This window comes from Carcharhinus amblyrhynchos, chromosome 14, assembly GCF_965287045.1.
Source record: "Carcharhinus amblyrhynchos chromosome 14, sCarAmb.v2.hapA, whole genome shotgun sequence".
Classification (NCBI taxonomy): Eukaryota; Metazoa; Chordata; class Chondrichthyes; order Carcharhiniformes; family Carcharhinidae; genus Carcharhinus; species Carcharhinus amblyrhynchos.
Genome location: NC_137337.1, coordinates 79,833,894 through 79,850,265, shown reverse-complemented (window position 1 = coordinate 79,850,265; position 16,372 = coordinate 79,833,894). Strand labels below are relative to the sequence as shown.

At 40.3% G+C, this 16,372-nt stretch overlaps 1 protein-coding gene across 1 annotated transcript; it reads right to left on the bottom strand.

The window, feature by feature from the left end:
* Positions 1-8,490: 8,490 nt before the first annotated feature.
* Positions 8,491-9,723, bottom strand: foxg1a (forkhead box G1a). The gene has a single exon (XM_080202083.1). The coding sequence runs from the start codon at positions 9,721-9,723 to the stop codon at positions 8,491-8,493; it is 1,233 nt and encodes a 410-aa protein (XP_080058209.1).
* Between the last annotated feature and the right edge of the window lie 6,649 nt (positions 9,724-16,372).

Below are 16,372 nucleotides of genomic sequence, written 5' to 3'. Positions count from 1 at the left end.
CAGGGTACATCAACTGCTAATGCACAAAGACAAGGTGTAGTGTAATTGTTAAACCAATTACCGACATTTTATATTAAATATTGAGGTGTGAACTTTGAGTAACTTCAGTCGCTGCCATTGTGTTTTATGAGGAGATCTGACATTTGGACGAGAACGTTCCAGGAAAGTGTTTACGTAACGTGACAAAAGGGCCTTGTCAATGTTTTATTGTCCTTGCTAGATATTTAATTCGGCTGAGAAAAATGTTTTGTTAATTTGGATATTTTGGGATATTTTCACTGCCCAGAATTCTCGATGGTGTTACAAGTACACCAGGACGACTTCTCCATCTGCTAAGCTGCACTTTCTCTCAGTTACTGGTCAAAGTTAGATACTGTAAAATGATGCTTACAGTTACCTGTGCTAAATAAATAAATCATATTTTACTCCACCCTTCTTTATGTATGAAAAACAGGATATCTGTATTTGATGACATCGCACTAATGCGAATGTCTTTATTTTTTTAAAAAAAGATCAATAATTGCGTGTATATGTCTGTTTGACATTTTGAAAATATTTTCTAATAGCCACATGACTTTCTACTTCTACCTCCCTATATCTACATTCCCGCATCTGTAACAAACTCCTATTGTTAATATTTTGAAATCACAGATTTTGTTCTAGAATCTTTACGGTTACTCGAGTGAACAAATAGGCAGTTTTCTGTTTTTAGGTGTTGGGTGGGATAAAGGGGTTGGGTGTGCGATCCTTTTCCTATCTAACATTGATTTTACATTCAATCAGAAACAACACCGGGTTCCATATCAAAGTTTAGGGTCCTCCTGTATATTTCAAGCCGTTTTCTGTTTTAAAGCCAGCCAGGGCACCGAGGTTTGACAAACCCCAGCTTCATTATTTTGCAAATCCCTGGAGTGAGAGTCATTGTTTGCTGTTTCTCGGCATCATTTGTAAAATATGCCTCAATAATCGGTCCAGTTTGTGCACACATAGGCGCCCATCTTAGGGAAGGCGAAATGGAACATTTAAAAGTGGTTAGAAATATAAGGTACAGCGAAATTATATCTTCCAGTTAGGCGACACATAAATAATACTTTCCTAAAGGTCACTTGATTTTTAAAATCTATTTATCCAACATTTAAACTTCCTGTTAATAACATCCGCCTTACTGTTCAGCGGACTACAGAAGTGGGAATAAAAAATAGTTGCTTAATGACAGCCTGATAAAATGTACCAAAATGATGAAAAAATCCAACTGCCTGATAGATACTACAGGTGTCAAAATATTAAGCAACATCAAGATTGCAACGAAAAGGAGTTATTAAATTTAAAGTTATTAAATTTGTGCAGTTTAGTGTTATGTAAATTATACCCCAAATATATTACGGGCCGGGATGATAAAGAATTCATTATTTCTCATAACAAACCAATCAGACATTTAGTTTGAACTGGTTAGAGGAAAACTGCTCAAAAACATCCTTTCCCTAAAGTAAAATAATTATTGTCGACAATTGTTATTCCTTTAATTATTTGCGTTTTACGAACTATCCAAATAAGTCAATGAAGCACTATATTTTGTTGATGTGTATTTTAGGGTAACAAATAGGTTTTTGTTGGTAATTTGGAAAGTGAAGCATTGCTCTTTGAGTGGAACTGCAATGCTTGCTAAATCTGAGGACACCTTCCTAAGCGTTCCCCCTAACCGCCTGGTTATTGAGGCAGAGACTTTGCCAGACGGGCTCCAGACGCTGGCATGTGCCAGCGTAGTTGTGGGACCCGATTCTGCTCCCAGCGAAGTGCAAGTGAAGTCCATTCCTTTCTCTGGGGCCAAGTCAAGCTGCTGTCTTGGGATCGGCACCGACAACGCTGAAGACCGTGAGAAGAGAAGCCGCTTGGTGCCGACAGTGCTGTATTTGCGGAATGTGCAAAAAAGACAATCGAATACATGCATTATGTTTTTGGAAACACAGACACAAGCTGTGAAGAAAAGCGAGAGAGAGAGATGGGGGAAGAAAGAGCGAAATTTAGACAGATATTGAAGGAGATTCTCATTACTTTACCAACAGCGCCCCCACGCTCTCGCCCACTTTCTGAGCAAACTTCTCGTTTTCCTTAGGAAAGGTTAGCGTTTGTCAAAAAAAAATCAAAGCGAAGAAGTTGAACTTATCTGTCTTCTGGCGGCAACACTCGCGTTTTCACTTGCAGGTAATATCAATGATTACCTGTGTTAAATGTACAATGTGAGGATCTACCAGATTTTCACCTGTGCGGAAACTCTTAACCAGACTAGAGAGAGAACACTCGTAATCTTCTCTGAAAATGTCACGAAATTTAAGATGAGTGAACAGAGGAACGTGCTTAGTTCTAGGGTAGGCCGAAATTGAATAAAGTACTGTCTGTAGTGAGTTCACAACAGTTAAAACACCGCAAACATTCTGACCTGTCACTCTCAATAACGTTAAACTACAGGACAAGGTCTGCGACTCCCGCGATGTCCAGTTTGCGAGGACTAATTATATCAACTATTTAACTCTTTAGCCTGTCCGTATGCAAATAAATATATTTTCAAATAGGAGATAACAAAATCACATTTTTAGCAGACGATTAGCTGTTCCATTTATTATATTTGTGTGTATGAATTTTATTATATCAGCGGCATAATGTTCTGTACGCGCGTTGGAAAAAAACATCTATTTTCAAGATGACTAGATCGACCTATCAAATAGATATGTGGATATTAACTTTTATAATCATGTAGAAATGTCTAATTCTAATATTTCTCAGTATAGCTCGTTCAGAAATGAATATATTGCATATTATACATCGGCATAAGTGATAATTTGAAAAACAAACCCTATTTGCAATCTACATATTGAATATGGTATAGGTATTAACAAAATGGAAATATTAAAATCTTTTTAAGGGTCACTAATATTTTACTCTGTACTGTGAAACTGCTGTTAGAAAGGAAAACCAGAATTTACCATTTAACCGAAACTATAGCAGTTACATTTCACACCGAAGCTGTTAAATTTAACTCTTCAATTTAAATAACCTAAAATATGTTTGTAATTTGACCTTCAATATGTTAGAAAATAATATTAAACATAAACTCTACATGTTTAGCACGCAGGATTATATCCCGAAGATACTGAATTATAACATTATTGGCTCAAGGTGCTGCAAATTTACAGGCAGATAAAGAATTTCAGTAACACCCCACGCGATAGAAGCACGATGCTCGCATTTTAATTGCAATTAACACAGGGAAGGGTTTTTATTGCACTAAAATAGTGTTTGAGATTAATTCCAAGTGATGAGTTTTCGCTCACATCTTTCACTAACCGCAGCGGTGCGAGGTACAGACACGCGCCTTCACATCATTCCAAATTGAGAATTAATATTTTAAATAGAGATACTGGACTTTAAAAAATTTCAGCCGCAAACGTCGATGAAGAGGCGGCAAAGACAATTAATCGGTGATGGTATTGTCTGCGAAAGACAACAAAGAACAAAGACTTCCTGTACAGAGATAACATTTTAGAAATCGACATCCTCTCGGTATTCTGTCCCCTCATTTTAATTTCATACTGATCTATCTCAAGATTCAGCACAATTTTTGATATTTGTGCAGTTTTGTATATTTGGTGAATAATTCTATTTTCCTTGTTTGGTTTAGTTTAATATATTCAGTAATTGCCTCACGTGTGATTTTGATGTTCTCTAGAACACATATACATCTAACGTCACTGAACAATTTGTAGATTATTTATCAAGGAATAAATATAAATTAACTCCAGGACGTTCAGCAACAATGCAGAAATATTATTCGAAAATATATGGGTCCTTTTAGCATCTGGTAATTATGTTTCTCTTCCAATTACCATATATCAAATTCATAAAAGATTACACCAAAGTGGCTTGACAAAGGGAATCACCACATCTAAAACTTGCTTAAAACGATAAAATTCAAATAATCAAATAATTAAAACTAATAGCCTCCGTGAAGAAAATCAAACTGTAATGCAAATTAAGCATGCTTTTTTTTGCTTCTATTCAGAAGCTGTTTGCTGAACATTTTAGTTACCGCGAATTAGGGAATATGTAGTGCTTGCTTTTATTAACATTTGCTCTATCCAAGTTATTCCAGCGTTGTTTTTTTACTGATTACCTACCTAACATGAGGTGATTGAGGGTAAACTCTTGGTCCGGTTCTATGTCCTTGCCATCTGTTTCCAGGCGAATGTGGTGAGGTTTGGCCTGAAAGTTTACAGTGCGCAAGAACTCCGCCCTCTGGGCAACCCTGGGCATATCCTAAAACCTCTAATGATATCCACCTTCACCTCTGCCTAACCCAGCAAACACCACGTTTGACCCAGGCGGGTCGAGCCGAAATTTCAATCCCGAGTTATCAAAAACAATGGCCTTCAAACCGGATTAAATAATCAAACAAATATTAGAAATAACACTCATTGCCAAGTAGCCAAAACTATCTCGTTCCCCCCCCCCCCCCCACCTCAAACATGGGTGGAACTCAGAGGAGCAGGTAAATAAAAATCAAAAAGAAATCCCACAACAACAGCAAATAAAAATCAACCCAGGGGGAATATTATCTGCAGTATGGATCAACCTCAACGCTTAAAGAAATCACGGTGCAGTTAAATAAAGATAATTTTCTCGAGTGGTGAGATGATATTTTGCGACGAATCAGATTCCGAATAGAATTATCGGAATTATATTTCCACTGCACCTTGGCGTCTTGTCCCAAGAATGGCCTCGGATTGTCATACATAACATCACACAATAAAGTATAATGTTAGTCCGGGATCCTGCACACTATCTTCCGCACCAGACCACACTGTCTCATTGCACACTATCTCCCCAGTGAAGGTTCCGCTCACCGAAATCCATGCAAAAGTAAACTCTGATTTGTTTCGGACCCAAAGTGAAGCCCCCACATTAAGATTAGAAACATTTCCGCTCCGAAATCCAACACATCAACGGGGACAAAGTACAGATCCTCAGACCCTTTCAACATAAATTCAAGATATTTTAGCCAAGTTATAAAATAGGCCAGTACATTCGGAATTAATTGCTTCGGCACGGAAAACATGCGGTATTTTGAAACTGTTAGTTAAGAAGCATTGTTCTGATCATTCGGGAATGTTTGATTCTCAAACTTCTAACTCTTTAGACGCCACAAAGGCATCAGGTAACCTCCCTGTGTCGCATTTAACAGGGTTGTATTTCCTAAACTTGCTACCAGTGGATTTGGTGTGATCTGGTGGAAAGGTAATTGGAGGTTCAGACTGTACGTCCACTCAATCACTGGCGAATATCATCCTGAACAGAAATACTGTCGCCATCCAATCCCCTCTCCCAATCCAGCTACACACAAAGCAACCTGACAATAGAACAGTAATGCAATTGCCACATTAAATACACCTTTCCTTGTTGCTCGAATCGCTCGCTCTTTCCTAGGTTTTGGGTCAGATTTATACAATATGTATTAAGTCTTCTGAATTTCAATTTGGTTGTAAGTCATCAGAAAAGTAATTAGATGACATTCTTAAGAATACCCTGTGAGAATTTGTGCAGCAAGCACGCAATTTTAATTTGGGAGTTAGCATCAACTCTGCAAATTGTCTAATCTGTAAAATACTGATTTCCTGTTCAGTATGGCGATCATTGTGACTGAACTAACGCCTTAGCCCCAGAGACGAATTAAATCACAGTTCAAGGACAACAGTGCAACAAGAATTGTGCTGCGTAATATAGACATACACAACTTTCAAACAACCTTAGCAAATTAATGCTTAATTACTGAAAGGAGAAGTGGAAAATGTGCACTTACCAAATGCACCTCGGCTCCTGCTCCCAGTTCAGTGAAACTTCCCAGGTGAGAGAAGAGAGTGATTCTCCGTCCTTTCCGCAAAACGGCACCTTGCGAAAAACCGTTCAACTTTTCCCCAATTGAATAATGTTCTTTTGGGAGTTAACATCGAGGTTAATTATGGAACCGAGCCACAGATTGGGGAGGAAAAAGTACGTTTGTGTCTTTAACCTAAATAAAGAAGCTATGTATTTTGTTATTTTTCTAATAGGCTGTACACAGCATATTGCCCACAGATAGATTAACTTTATTTTCTAGTTCCGGAGCGCCGGATTTCAGGGAAGAAGCGGGATATAAATTTCACCGTAACACGTATGGAGAAGCCAGCCGTACCAATGGCAGCCAACGTCACTGCGTACTGTCACTATGTAAATGAACCTTCACGTTTCTTTAGCAGTCAAAAAACATTAATAATAGATCACCTCAACAGCGCCTGGCAAATTCTCCTTTCTTCCACATAAATTTGGTTGCATCTAATTCACCAGACACATTTCCTCCTTCCATATAACCCCGTTTAACATTGCACTGATAACATCTAGAGCAGAGATTGATTTTCCTTCGGGCCTATTGTAAGAGGCACCAGACCTTCTTGCATTACTCGTGGGCATATCCAACATGGGACTAGAAGAATTGTTAAGGGCAGCAGCCTGGCACAGGACTACAGGCGGAGCGGATTTGCAAAAAAATGCAAAGTTTTCTCACAATGTGGGGAGACAGTCTCTACTTATCATTGAGAATGTGAATACTTTTAGTCATAAGCAATAATACCAGGTCTCTGGGTCATTGTATAAATTTAATTAATCTGAAACAAGGCAGTAAGTGTACATACCATTCACTGACACAGGCTATCATTTATACTAAAGGTTTTATTTACAAATCAGGTTCTGTTTCTTAATTGTCAAGATACCGAAAGTACATGCAACCCTTGACAGTTTTCTGCCCTAACACTCGTTTGTTTTCATCGGTCCTCCTCTTTAATGTGACTTTGTAAACAACAGCCCACCGTCAGAATAATTCAGCAAATGAATATTAATATATAAACTTTCAACTAAGTTTTCTGAGGGCTAATTCACTTTTTGAAAACCTTCATATTTGAAATGTTTTATCGGCGGCGGCACTGGGTCGTTAATTCATCTTTGGAAGCTGACCATTGTTTCAAAGAAATGCATTGATGTTTTCTGCCTGTGAAAGGACAAGGCCCCGTGAAACCAGATGTGGGATTCACATCCAAAATATATTATATATCTATTAACTCTGAAAATCTACACCTCAGCGAATACTGGGTGGTTTAGAATTTAAATAAATGACACATGATGGACAAACGATTTAAAGAGTTGTAAGACAGTGAACATAAATGTTATTGGTTGCACTGTTAAAAATCACTTCTGGTCTATATTGTTGATTTTGGAATCTACAATTTGTAATACGCTGAACGCTGAACTAGAAACAGATTGTGCGAATATGGAAGATTTGTTAAGAACTGTAACAATCAGTTCTGAAAATGTTAAATACATTGGAAACCAGCCCCGAGATTGCAGCATGGGTTCGGGTTAAACAGGAGTGGGAGAGGATAAGTTAGGCCTGGATAACGCGCACTGTTCATTGCCTCTGACTGATAGCTTTTTCTCTCTGTCTCTTGTTGATGGGACACAGGGATGCACGAGGCAGGAAAGCCTCCATTTAAAAAAATATTGCTGCAAATCGCTACTGCATTTAGCGGTGGTAAAGAAAAGGACAAGATGTCAACATTTCTGAATGTAACCTATTTTTTTTATTTCGGTGCCTTCTGTATAGTAAACATTTTAAGTGACAACACGGGCATATGATCACAATATCACAATCATGAAATTTAGAGACAACATTAACAATCACTCAAGGAATTTATGAAGCATTTAAGCAACACAAGTTACACGTCCGCAAAATTTATCCTTTAAGTACAATAGGTTTACACATTTCACTACATTTACATAAGGAACTGAAAAGGGAACTGTTAGTGGTCACATACATCGAATTATGCACAACACAAGCTAAAGGCAATCATCAATATTGTCCCCTTCTGATTCTTTGCAGGCAGTGTTGTAAACTGGAAACTAGGAATTATTTTCAAAGTACTTGTTCTTTTAAACAAGGAGTGCATTTCTAGCCCCCGTCTTTGGTCTGAAAGTAAACATGAACCATTTTGTAACCAAATGATAAAATGACCGAAAGGTTAAGCATGTTTTAAGTAAGGTTACGAAATACAAATCAAACTTCAAATTTTGATTATTTTAGTGTAAATTGTCTCCGCCAATATTGAAATCAGGTAACTTCTAATACTGCAAACATGGACATTTGGTGGAACAAAGCTGTCTAATTTTAAACTTAGTTGGAATGTAGTCGTATTAAATACACAGTCTACATTAATTTAACTAGTGGTTTGCTATCTAACCCGCCTCAAATTGCACATTGCTGAAATTGAATAAACAAACAACCCTACGGAATCTGACAAAATGCAGACAACAATGGGGAGTTGAATAAAAATACCTGGGCTTTTTTTTGAGAATTATTTACAACGCAAATGTGTGTAAAATGTTAACTTACAGTCTTTTCGAAGGGATATGTTAGTGTATTAGAGGGTTTGACGAGGGCCCCTGGTTTTGATGTGTGAAGTAATCAGATAGCCCTGCAGAAAGTCCTGTGGAGAAACTTGGCAAAGAAGGTCTTAGAGACTCACAGGGGAGAGTTGAAGGAGCCTGTGGCGACGAGGAGGACGCTGTTCTGGCCGCCATCGAAGTACTGCTTTGAGAAGTCATTGAAGGGTGAGGAACGTGGGGGAAAAAGTAACTTGTCTGCCCTGCCAAGAGGTTCACCGAGCAGGGATTTAACGAATATGTGCCAGAACAGGGCACGGACAAGCCGCAGGGCACCGAGGCGGCCAAGGCGGCCGCGGCCGTTAGGTGGTGGGTGGCATAAGGAATTTCTCCGTTAACCAGTCTGTCTACACTTAAGCCGTTTGATGTTGGAAATGAGTGGTTGTTCGCCAGAGAGTTCTGAGTTAGCACCGAGCTGTAGGACATCGGATGGCTGGGGTAAGGTGAGGTGGTTCCATTATAACTTAAAGTACTGCTGGCTCTGGGATGGTGCAGGGACAGGAATGGGGACACGGGCCAGTATAAGGAACCCGCCCTGTCCATGAAAGTCAGTCCGGTGGAGGTGAGGCGGGCTCCCCGCTTGAAGGCTAACTTTGCCCTCGAAGTGGTGGATCTCCTGCGCAGTTTGCCGGTGGTGCCGCCTATAAAGACATCGTCACTGGATGGGTCCAACATCCAGTAATTGCCCTTCCCCGGGTCATCGTAATGTCTGGGAACTTTGACAAAGCATTTGTTGAGGCTGAGGTTGTGGCGGATGGAGTTTTGCCAGCCTTGCTTGTTCTCCCGGTAATAAGGGAAGTTCTTCATGATGAACTCATAGATGCCATTGAGAGTGAGCCGCTTCTCGGGACTTTGTCGGATGGCCATCATAATCAGAGCGTTATAACTGAACGGGGGCTTCTCGTATTTGCCATTTTTCTTCTCTCCCTCCTTGCCGGAGTCTCCTTCCTTCCCCCCCTCGCTCTTTTTCTCTTCCTGCTTCTCCTTCTCCTCGGAGCAGGGCGGCTCCGCTGAGCTGCTGTCACTTTTGCCTAGAGTATTTTCAGACTTGGACTCCAGTGTTGGCAAGAGGCTTTTCTCCTCCTGTTCGGGGGCAGAGCGGTGTCGGTTGTCACTTTGAACCGCTTCGGGCACCAGGCTGTTTATGCTGAAGGATGATTTCGGAATCATTTTCACTTCTTTCTTATCTCCCATGTCCAACATCACACACAGGTAAAATTGCAGCAGCACAGTTGGACCGCAATCGCAAACGCTGGCAACTCATGTAGTAAAAAAAAAGCGCCACTACTTCATCTTCTTAAAAACACGTCGCGCCGAGCCAGCTTGCTGCAATTCAACCGGCCCCTGGCCCGCTCGCCCCCAACACTCGCTGCAAGCCCCCAAACAGCGGCCAATCAGAGCCCGCCGAGAGCCGGCCCGGCCCTCAGCCAATCAGCAGCCAGGCTGGGCGGAGGGTTACACTGGCAAGGCGGGAGGGACCCAATCACCGCCTCCTCCAGCCCCCAGTCCCTGTGCTGCCACCGCGCAGAGCCGCGGGCCCGGAGAATGGCATTGCGGGAAGGTCAGTGTCTGCTGCAAGTTAGCTCAGGCTGGGCTGAGAGGGGGCTCAGAGAGCAGGAAGCGGCTCCGGACTATTTTCTGCCTCCTTCTCCCTGTCTCTCTCTGTGCGAGGGTGCAATCCCAGTTTACACATGAAGCCACAGTGCTGCAGCGGAGGGCTGAGTATTGATGATTCATTGCATTTGTATTCCCTTCCCAGTCCCCCCTCCCCATTCCCAGCCTTGCTCCTCCTGCACTGTGATGGAATGGGCCTGAGGAGGCAGGGATGTGCTGCTGCCTCATTATGAGAGCACTCGGCCAGGACCTGCGGGCTAGGAGCCGGGGCTGGGGTGGGGGGGGGGGGGGGATGCTGTGGGAGGCTGAGGGCTCTGGGGGAGTCAGTCAGGGAGAGTAGAGGATTGGGGAAGGGGAGCTGGGGAGCAATGGGCTGCTCCGTCCTGCTGCCCTGGGGAAGGTCCCCTTCATTCCACCCAAATCCCGATCACTCCCTCCCTGATCCTTTCCTGTCAGTCATTTTGGATACATGATGGCGGATGGAGCATGTGGAAAACCGGCTGTCGGTCGATTGTGACTTTACATCGGTTCACAAACAATAAAATGCTGCTTTTATAAATCTAATTTTTAATGTTTCTCAAAACTAATGAGCGTTGGAAAAGCGGAACCAAACATTGAAGGGTAGATCAGTGTAAATGTTGTGTAAACGCGTTGTACAGTCTGACTTCTTCATATAACTCCTTTGTTCCATTTCTTAAAGATTAACTATTAATTGATTAAGATGTTTATAGGAATAACGGAACGAACCTATTATTGTTCAAACATTTGGCCTTCTATTTATTTCCAGGCCTGAATGCGAGTTTTCTTGTTTTCTGTTGCAATGTCTTATTAAATGTTGGCGTTTTTATCAAATGCTGCCCCTGCTTTACTCGGGGCGGGGGTATTTTCTTCGACAGGCCAAGTGTAGCCAACTCGCTGCCTTCCCTGAAAACGTTAGACTTGGACTGCAGAAGCGGCTGGATTCATCAAATGGAAGACCTGTGTGTGTGTGTGTGTCTGTGTGTGTGTGTCTGTGTATGTCTATGTGTCTGTGTGAGTCAGTGTGTGTGTATGCGGAACTCCTACACCAACCAGCAAGGCCGTGGATTCCAATTCCATTTTCCTGGTAATATGTATTAAATAAACGACGCCTCTCGTTTACACTTAATTATATAGCCTGAATTAATATAAACCATGCACATACTATTGCTGCTGTATTCCACAGGGCTTTTTTAAAAAATACATAGATACAACCCAAATTGAAATCCATATACATTGATGAGTATTTTAAATTAATATCTACAAAATAATGTTAAAATTCGGCTGCAGAAGAACGAGCACAATGTCAAAATGAGGCTCAGTGTTAACTGTGAGGGATGCATGGATTTGATCACTAAGATCATTTAAAAAAACACTAGACACTGAGCAAAAAAACTCTGCTACATTTTCCAATTATTGATCAAATTTGTAAAATATATTCAAAGGCATCGGATGAATTAAATACTGGCATATTTGCAATGGTACTGTAAAAAATTAGCTTAAGGGAGTTCCCAATTTTAAACAGTGCAATATCTGAGGCCAAAAGGTCACCAGTAAAATCTGTGTAAGGTCATAAATTGTTTCATATGCTGTGTGTGTGGGTGCGCGCACGCCTTTCCAGAAATCAGATTGTAAACCATTCGCTTATTTCATGGGTTTATGTTTAAAGTCTATTCTGACCTGCTCATTTTCTTACCCAGTCTAGCATGAAATGATTTAGCGTAACCGGATTCCCGGGAAAGGACAGGTTACATCAACATTTACTGATGTGGGGTAACTACAGTACTTATACACTGATATGCAGGAAAAAAAAAGTGTTGATTAACACGAAGAGAGAGAGAGATCGAGATTAGCTGATTGCAAACTCATATGTGTAAGCGCTCATTGAATTGTGTTTTTAAATAGACACAGCTGTTGTTTGCACCGAACCACTGTTGTTGCTGTGATTTAGCAATACTTAAATCAACATTTTTGTCTGATAATTTTGAATCGTTTACAAATGTATATTCCAAGCTGATTTTGGAAGACCGAAAGAGGCAGACGTACTGACTGTGGCGTGTTATAATATTCGGAATCTGTTTCACATAATTCCAATTTCATAAATTGGCCGGAAAGGTAAGAGATTTCACGTTGGTTCAGGAAAGCTAACAGACTGATACAGAAGTGAAACATTTGAAATTGGATTTGCATGATTAAATGAAGCTTATCTGAAGTTAGCTTTTGTATATTATAGCATATATAGTTATATAGTGTATGCGTGATATATATAGTGTGTATTCATGTTAACAGGCCACTAAAAAACTGTTTATTCCAATCACTTGATCCCTCACAAAGGGTCAAACTGCCACGATAGAAATTGTTGTCAGGATTAGCAAAGACAGGAAGCCACAACTTTAAAGAAAATGATATTATACTTAAAATGTGAAATAATGTGAATTAACACAGGTGTGATCCAAGAAAGCAAATAAAACCAGAGGCACACGAAATCGCCAGAGAAATTGGGGAATGTATTGCAATGAGTGTTGGTTAAAGGCCCATCTCTCATTTCCCAGCAGATAAAGCGGGAAGGTTTGGCACAGCGATTTTTAATATATGTGTAGAAATTTATCCTGAGGGTGTTGGACGTTTCGTGTTTTGAAATTTTGGGTTTTAGGAAATGCAGTTTATTTTAAATAATGATATTGTTTTTGTGTCTGCTGCAGAATTTTACCTTTGACCTTCAATGAAAAGAAACTCTTGCATACAAGTGGCCTCCTGGGTATTACATATTTCCTCCTATCAGGGCGAAGCAGGAACTATCTATACTAATGTACCATATTAATATGATAATTATCTAGTCGGATTTTTTCTAAATATGTGATGTGATATTGTAGATATTGCAGATTGAAGTTGTCGCCTCTCTGATGTACACAGTTGATGCTGAAATATAACGGAGTTATAATTGTGGTTAAATAAAGTTGGGAAAACAACCCCACAATCTGCACCAAGATTCCCATGTGTTATTGATGAGCTTAATTGGGTTGGTACAGTTCAGCAAAAAAAGAACAAAAATATAAATCGGGACCGAAGCTCTTGAAACGATAACAAAAACGGAGACAGCCATTCTCCCAATGAGGTGTCAGCACGCAATAGAATTGGTAATAGGGAATATATTAATTCCAGAACAATTCTGATTTGTCATTTGGATTCCGGGTTTGTCTAAAATGTCGTCTGTGCTGGTCATTTTATAAAAATAGATAAACTTATTCTGAATTTGAATAAAATTTTCTTGTTGAATTGGCACCGAATAAACAATGTTTTTTTTATCTGTAAGAGATCTGAACAGTCCTGAATTGACAGACAATTGAAGGAATCATCCTTAAATTCTTCTCCAAGTAACTAAGTAAAACACTTCATTGACTGTAGGCGCTAATAATTAGTGATTGAAAGTTTCTGTATTTAGCGGGCTACATGTTTCTGAAGAAGTGGTTTTTGTTACAGGTTGTATTATTAGCTTTGCGAAAACAGTAGTGAACTAAACTTCCCAGTTAGTGGTCTTCGCACCAGGAAAGTGTTACTTGGTGTAGCAGCCCTGCCTCGTCACTCATTAACTCCCTGTAGGTTGTCAGCGGCTGCTCAGCACTCAAACCAGCACCAAACTAAATTAAGAGCCCGATGATTAAGATGAACGTTTACCGGCGCTGTCATTTGCAGCATCTTTCCATCATAACATTGTGTCACTGAGAAATTCTCCTGAAAACTACAGGAAAGAAAACACACACATTCTACCTCTCTCTTATATACACACACTCACTCACTCACTCACTCACACACACACACACTCACTCACTCAGTCACTCACACACACACACTCACTCACTCACACACACACACACACACAGTCACTGTCTCACACACACACACCCACACACATACACACACACTCACACACTCACTCACACTCACTCACTCGTTCATACTCACTCAAATACATGCACACACATACACAGACACACACAGACAGACATACAGACAAACACCCAACTCACGCAGAAACACACACTACTCACACTGTCACACACATACAGACGCACAAGCATACACACAAACTCACACAAAGTCACACATTCTCTCTCCCTCTCTCACGCTCACACACAGACTTACACACAAAGCCAGAAGATAAACGCTGATTCTGGGTAGGCCCCAGTGTAAATAAAATTGCCATGCAAATTGTAAGTGAAGCAGTCTAACAGCACTAAATACATTTGAAAATAGAAATAAAAATAGAAGCAACGTTTACGCAATGCCAGAGGAGTGCCTTAAACAAAGGAAGCATAAGATTGAGATGAGGTATTGATGTATAATCTGATGTCGAAGTACAGTAGGTGACAGAAAGCATTGTTTGCATGACAACATTGCTATCCACAAAAGCTGCGGTATTTTCTTGTTGCTAGCCTTACGGTGCATGTTCTTAAACGCACAGGTCTCGCGGTGCACATGCATGTGCAAACACACACCACATTGAAGGGTGATGAACAATCGATATGAAACACGGGATTGAGAGCACACAGTCCCGAACCCTTGGAAAGGCATCTCAGCAAGCTGAATAATTCACTGAGTGGGTGTTGAGTAAACCTGACTGGGATCAAGATATTCCGCATCATACACCGCAGAAGGCTTTGGCATTGAAATAAAACTTCTCCCAGAATGGGTGCAAGTTAACGATGACACAGAGAAACTTCTTTGCAACATGCTGAACCTGACGGAGTCAAACAGAAATAAAATGGTGCGACTCAAAATAAATAATATGCTGGCGAATGATTCTCTGGGAAGGTTCAAAGATCAACATGATTAATTGCCGATAATGTTTCCGATTTAAGGTTAAAGTGAGGGTGAAATATGCATCCTAGGAAATCTGTGCAGCGAAACTTGCTCTCTAAAGTTCCCTTTATTGCAAAATATCCCGAATGACCAACAGAATTGGATATTGCAACAACTTAGACGACACGATTCAAGTTAAAATCTTCTAATATTTTGAAAACAGCATTTTTAAAGATTCCCATCAATGTTCCCATGCAATATCATAAAAAACACACGATGAGAACTGTATTGTCACTACATTTCATGAGTTGGGTTCACTGGTGATTTCGGGCCATATCCTGGGGTCAGTTTAATCGTTCGGCCCATTGGATAACCGGATGACTGTTTGTGAAGTTTAGCTTCTTAAATATTAAAACATTTGCCTCAACTCATTTCGTTTTTGTTTAAAATGAGGATTCAGTCGCAAACGGCGATTACCGATAATCAATAGTATGATCGATCCGCGATTTGAGCTGGGATTATCCGGTTCAATGGGGGAAACGTGTGTGCAATGTATTGTAAAGCAGCTGGGCCGATTTCTCCAGCGCATTCTAATATTTATCCATCTGTCTTCATTAAATCCACGGCGGGGAATTTTTTTTAACTTGGTGTTAGGAAGTGTTCAAGTAAAGAACTGATAGTATTTTCTTTGTCAATTGCTTGTATCTTTATTTGAATTTCCATTCCCTTCAGGACGGGTCTTCCACACATGCCGGAATGTAATCTGCAATATTCTGCTCCAGTCTACCCAGGCTGACAATGAGAGCCGGCGTTTATTTAATAACATTAACAAAATGATTTCAAATATTGACTTGATTTGCAAATGGTGTGACGCCCTGGATTTAAACAGATAAAAAAATGACGTTTCCCAACAGAAGGCTCTGCCAATGAAAAAAAATCTATTTATAAAACACCCACCGTAACCGTATAAAATATACAATTGTCTTTATTTGTGGCTTTATTTTAACCATTTTATTAAAACGTTGCAACCTTCTAAAGCAGCAATCTGCAGTTTCCAAATAAACGCATTTCCTTGTGAATTGGAACTAGGAGACAAAGCTGTAACACAGTCTGTATAATCCGCTGGTCCCATTCTAATCAGACATTCAATATCACTTGTTTCGCATCTTGTCCGGCCCAGTTTTCCGCGAATTTAAACCGCGCCAGAAAGACACAAAGAAATTCTGCAGAAACCCAATGTAAACAATGGTCTTTTAATTGCGCTGCAGGACCCGGTCCCAACTTTCCCCGGTCCCGCCCGGACTGAACTGATAAATAAATTCGTAAATAACTGTTGTAAAAATCGATTATTTAAAGGGAGAAGAACATCTTTTAATTTTATCCGTGGATTTGACTTCAATATTTGAGCCAATGGGGTGTG

Bases quoted from the DNA above. Each gene is read 5' to 3' on its own strand.
- foxg1a (XM_080202083.1), bottom strand. From the start codon at position 9,723: ATGTTGGACATGGGAGATAAGAAAGAAGTGAAAATGATTCCGAAATCA.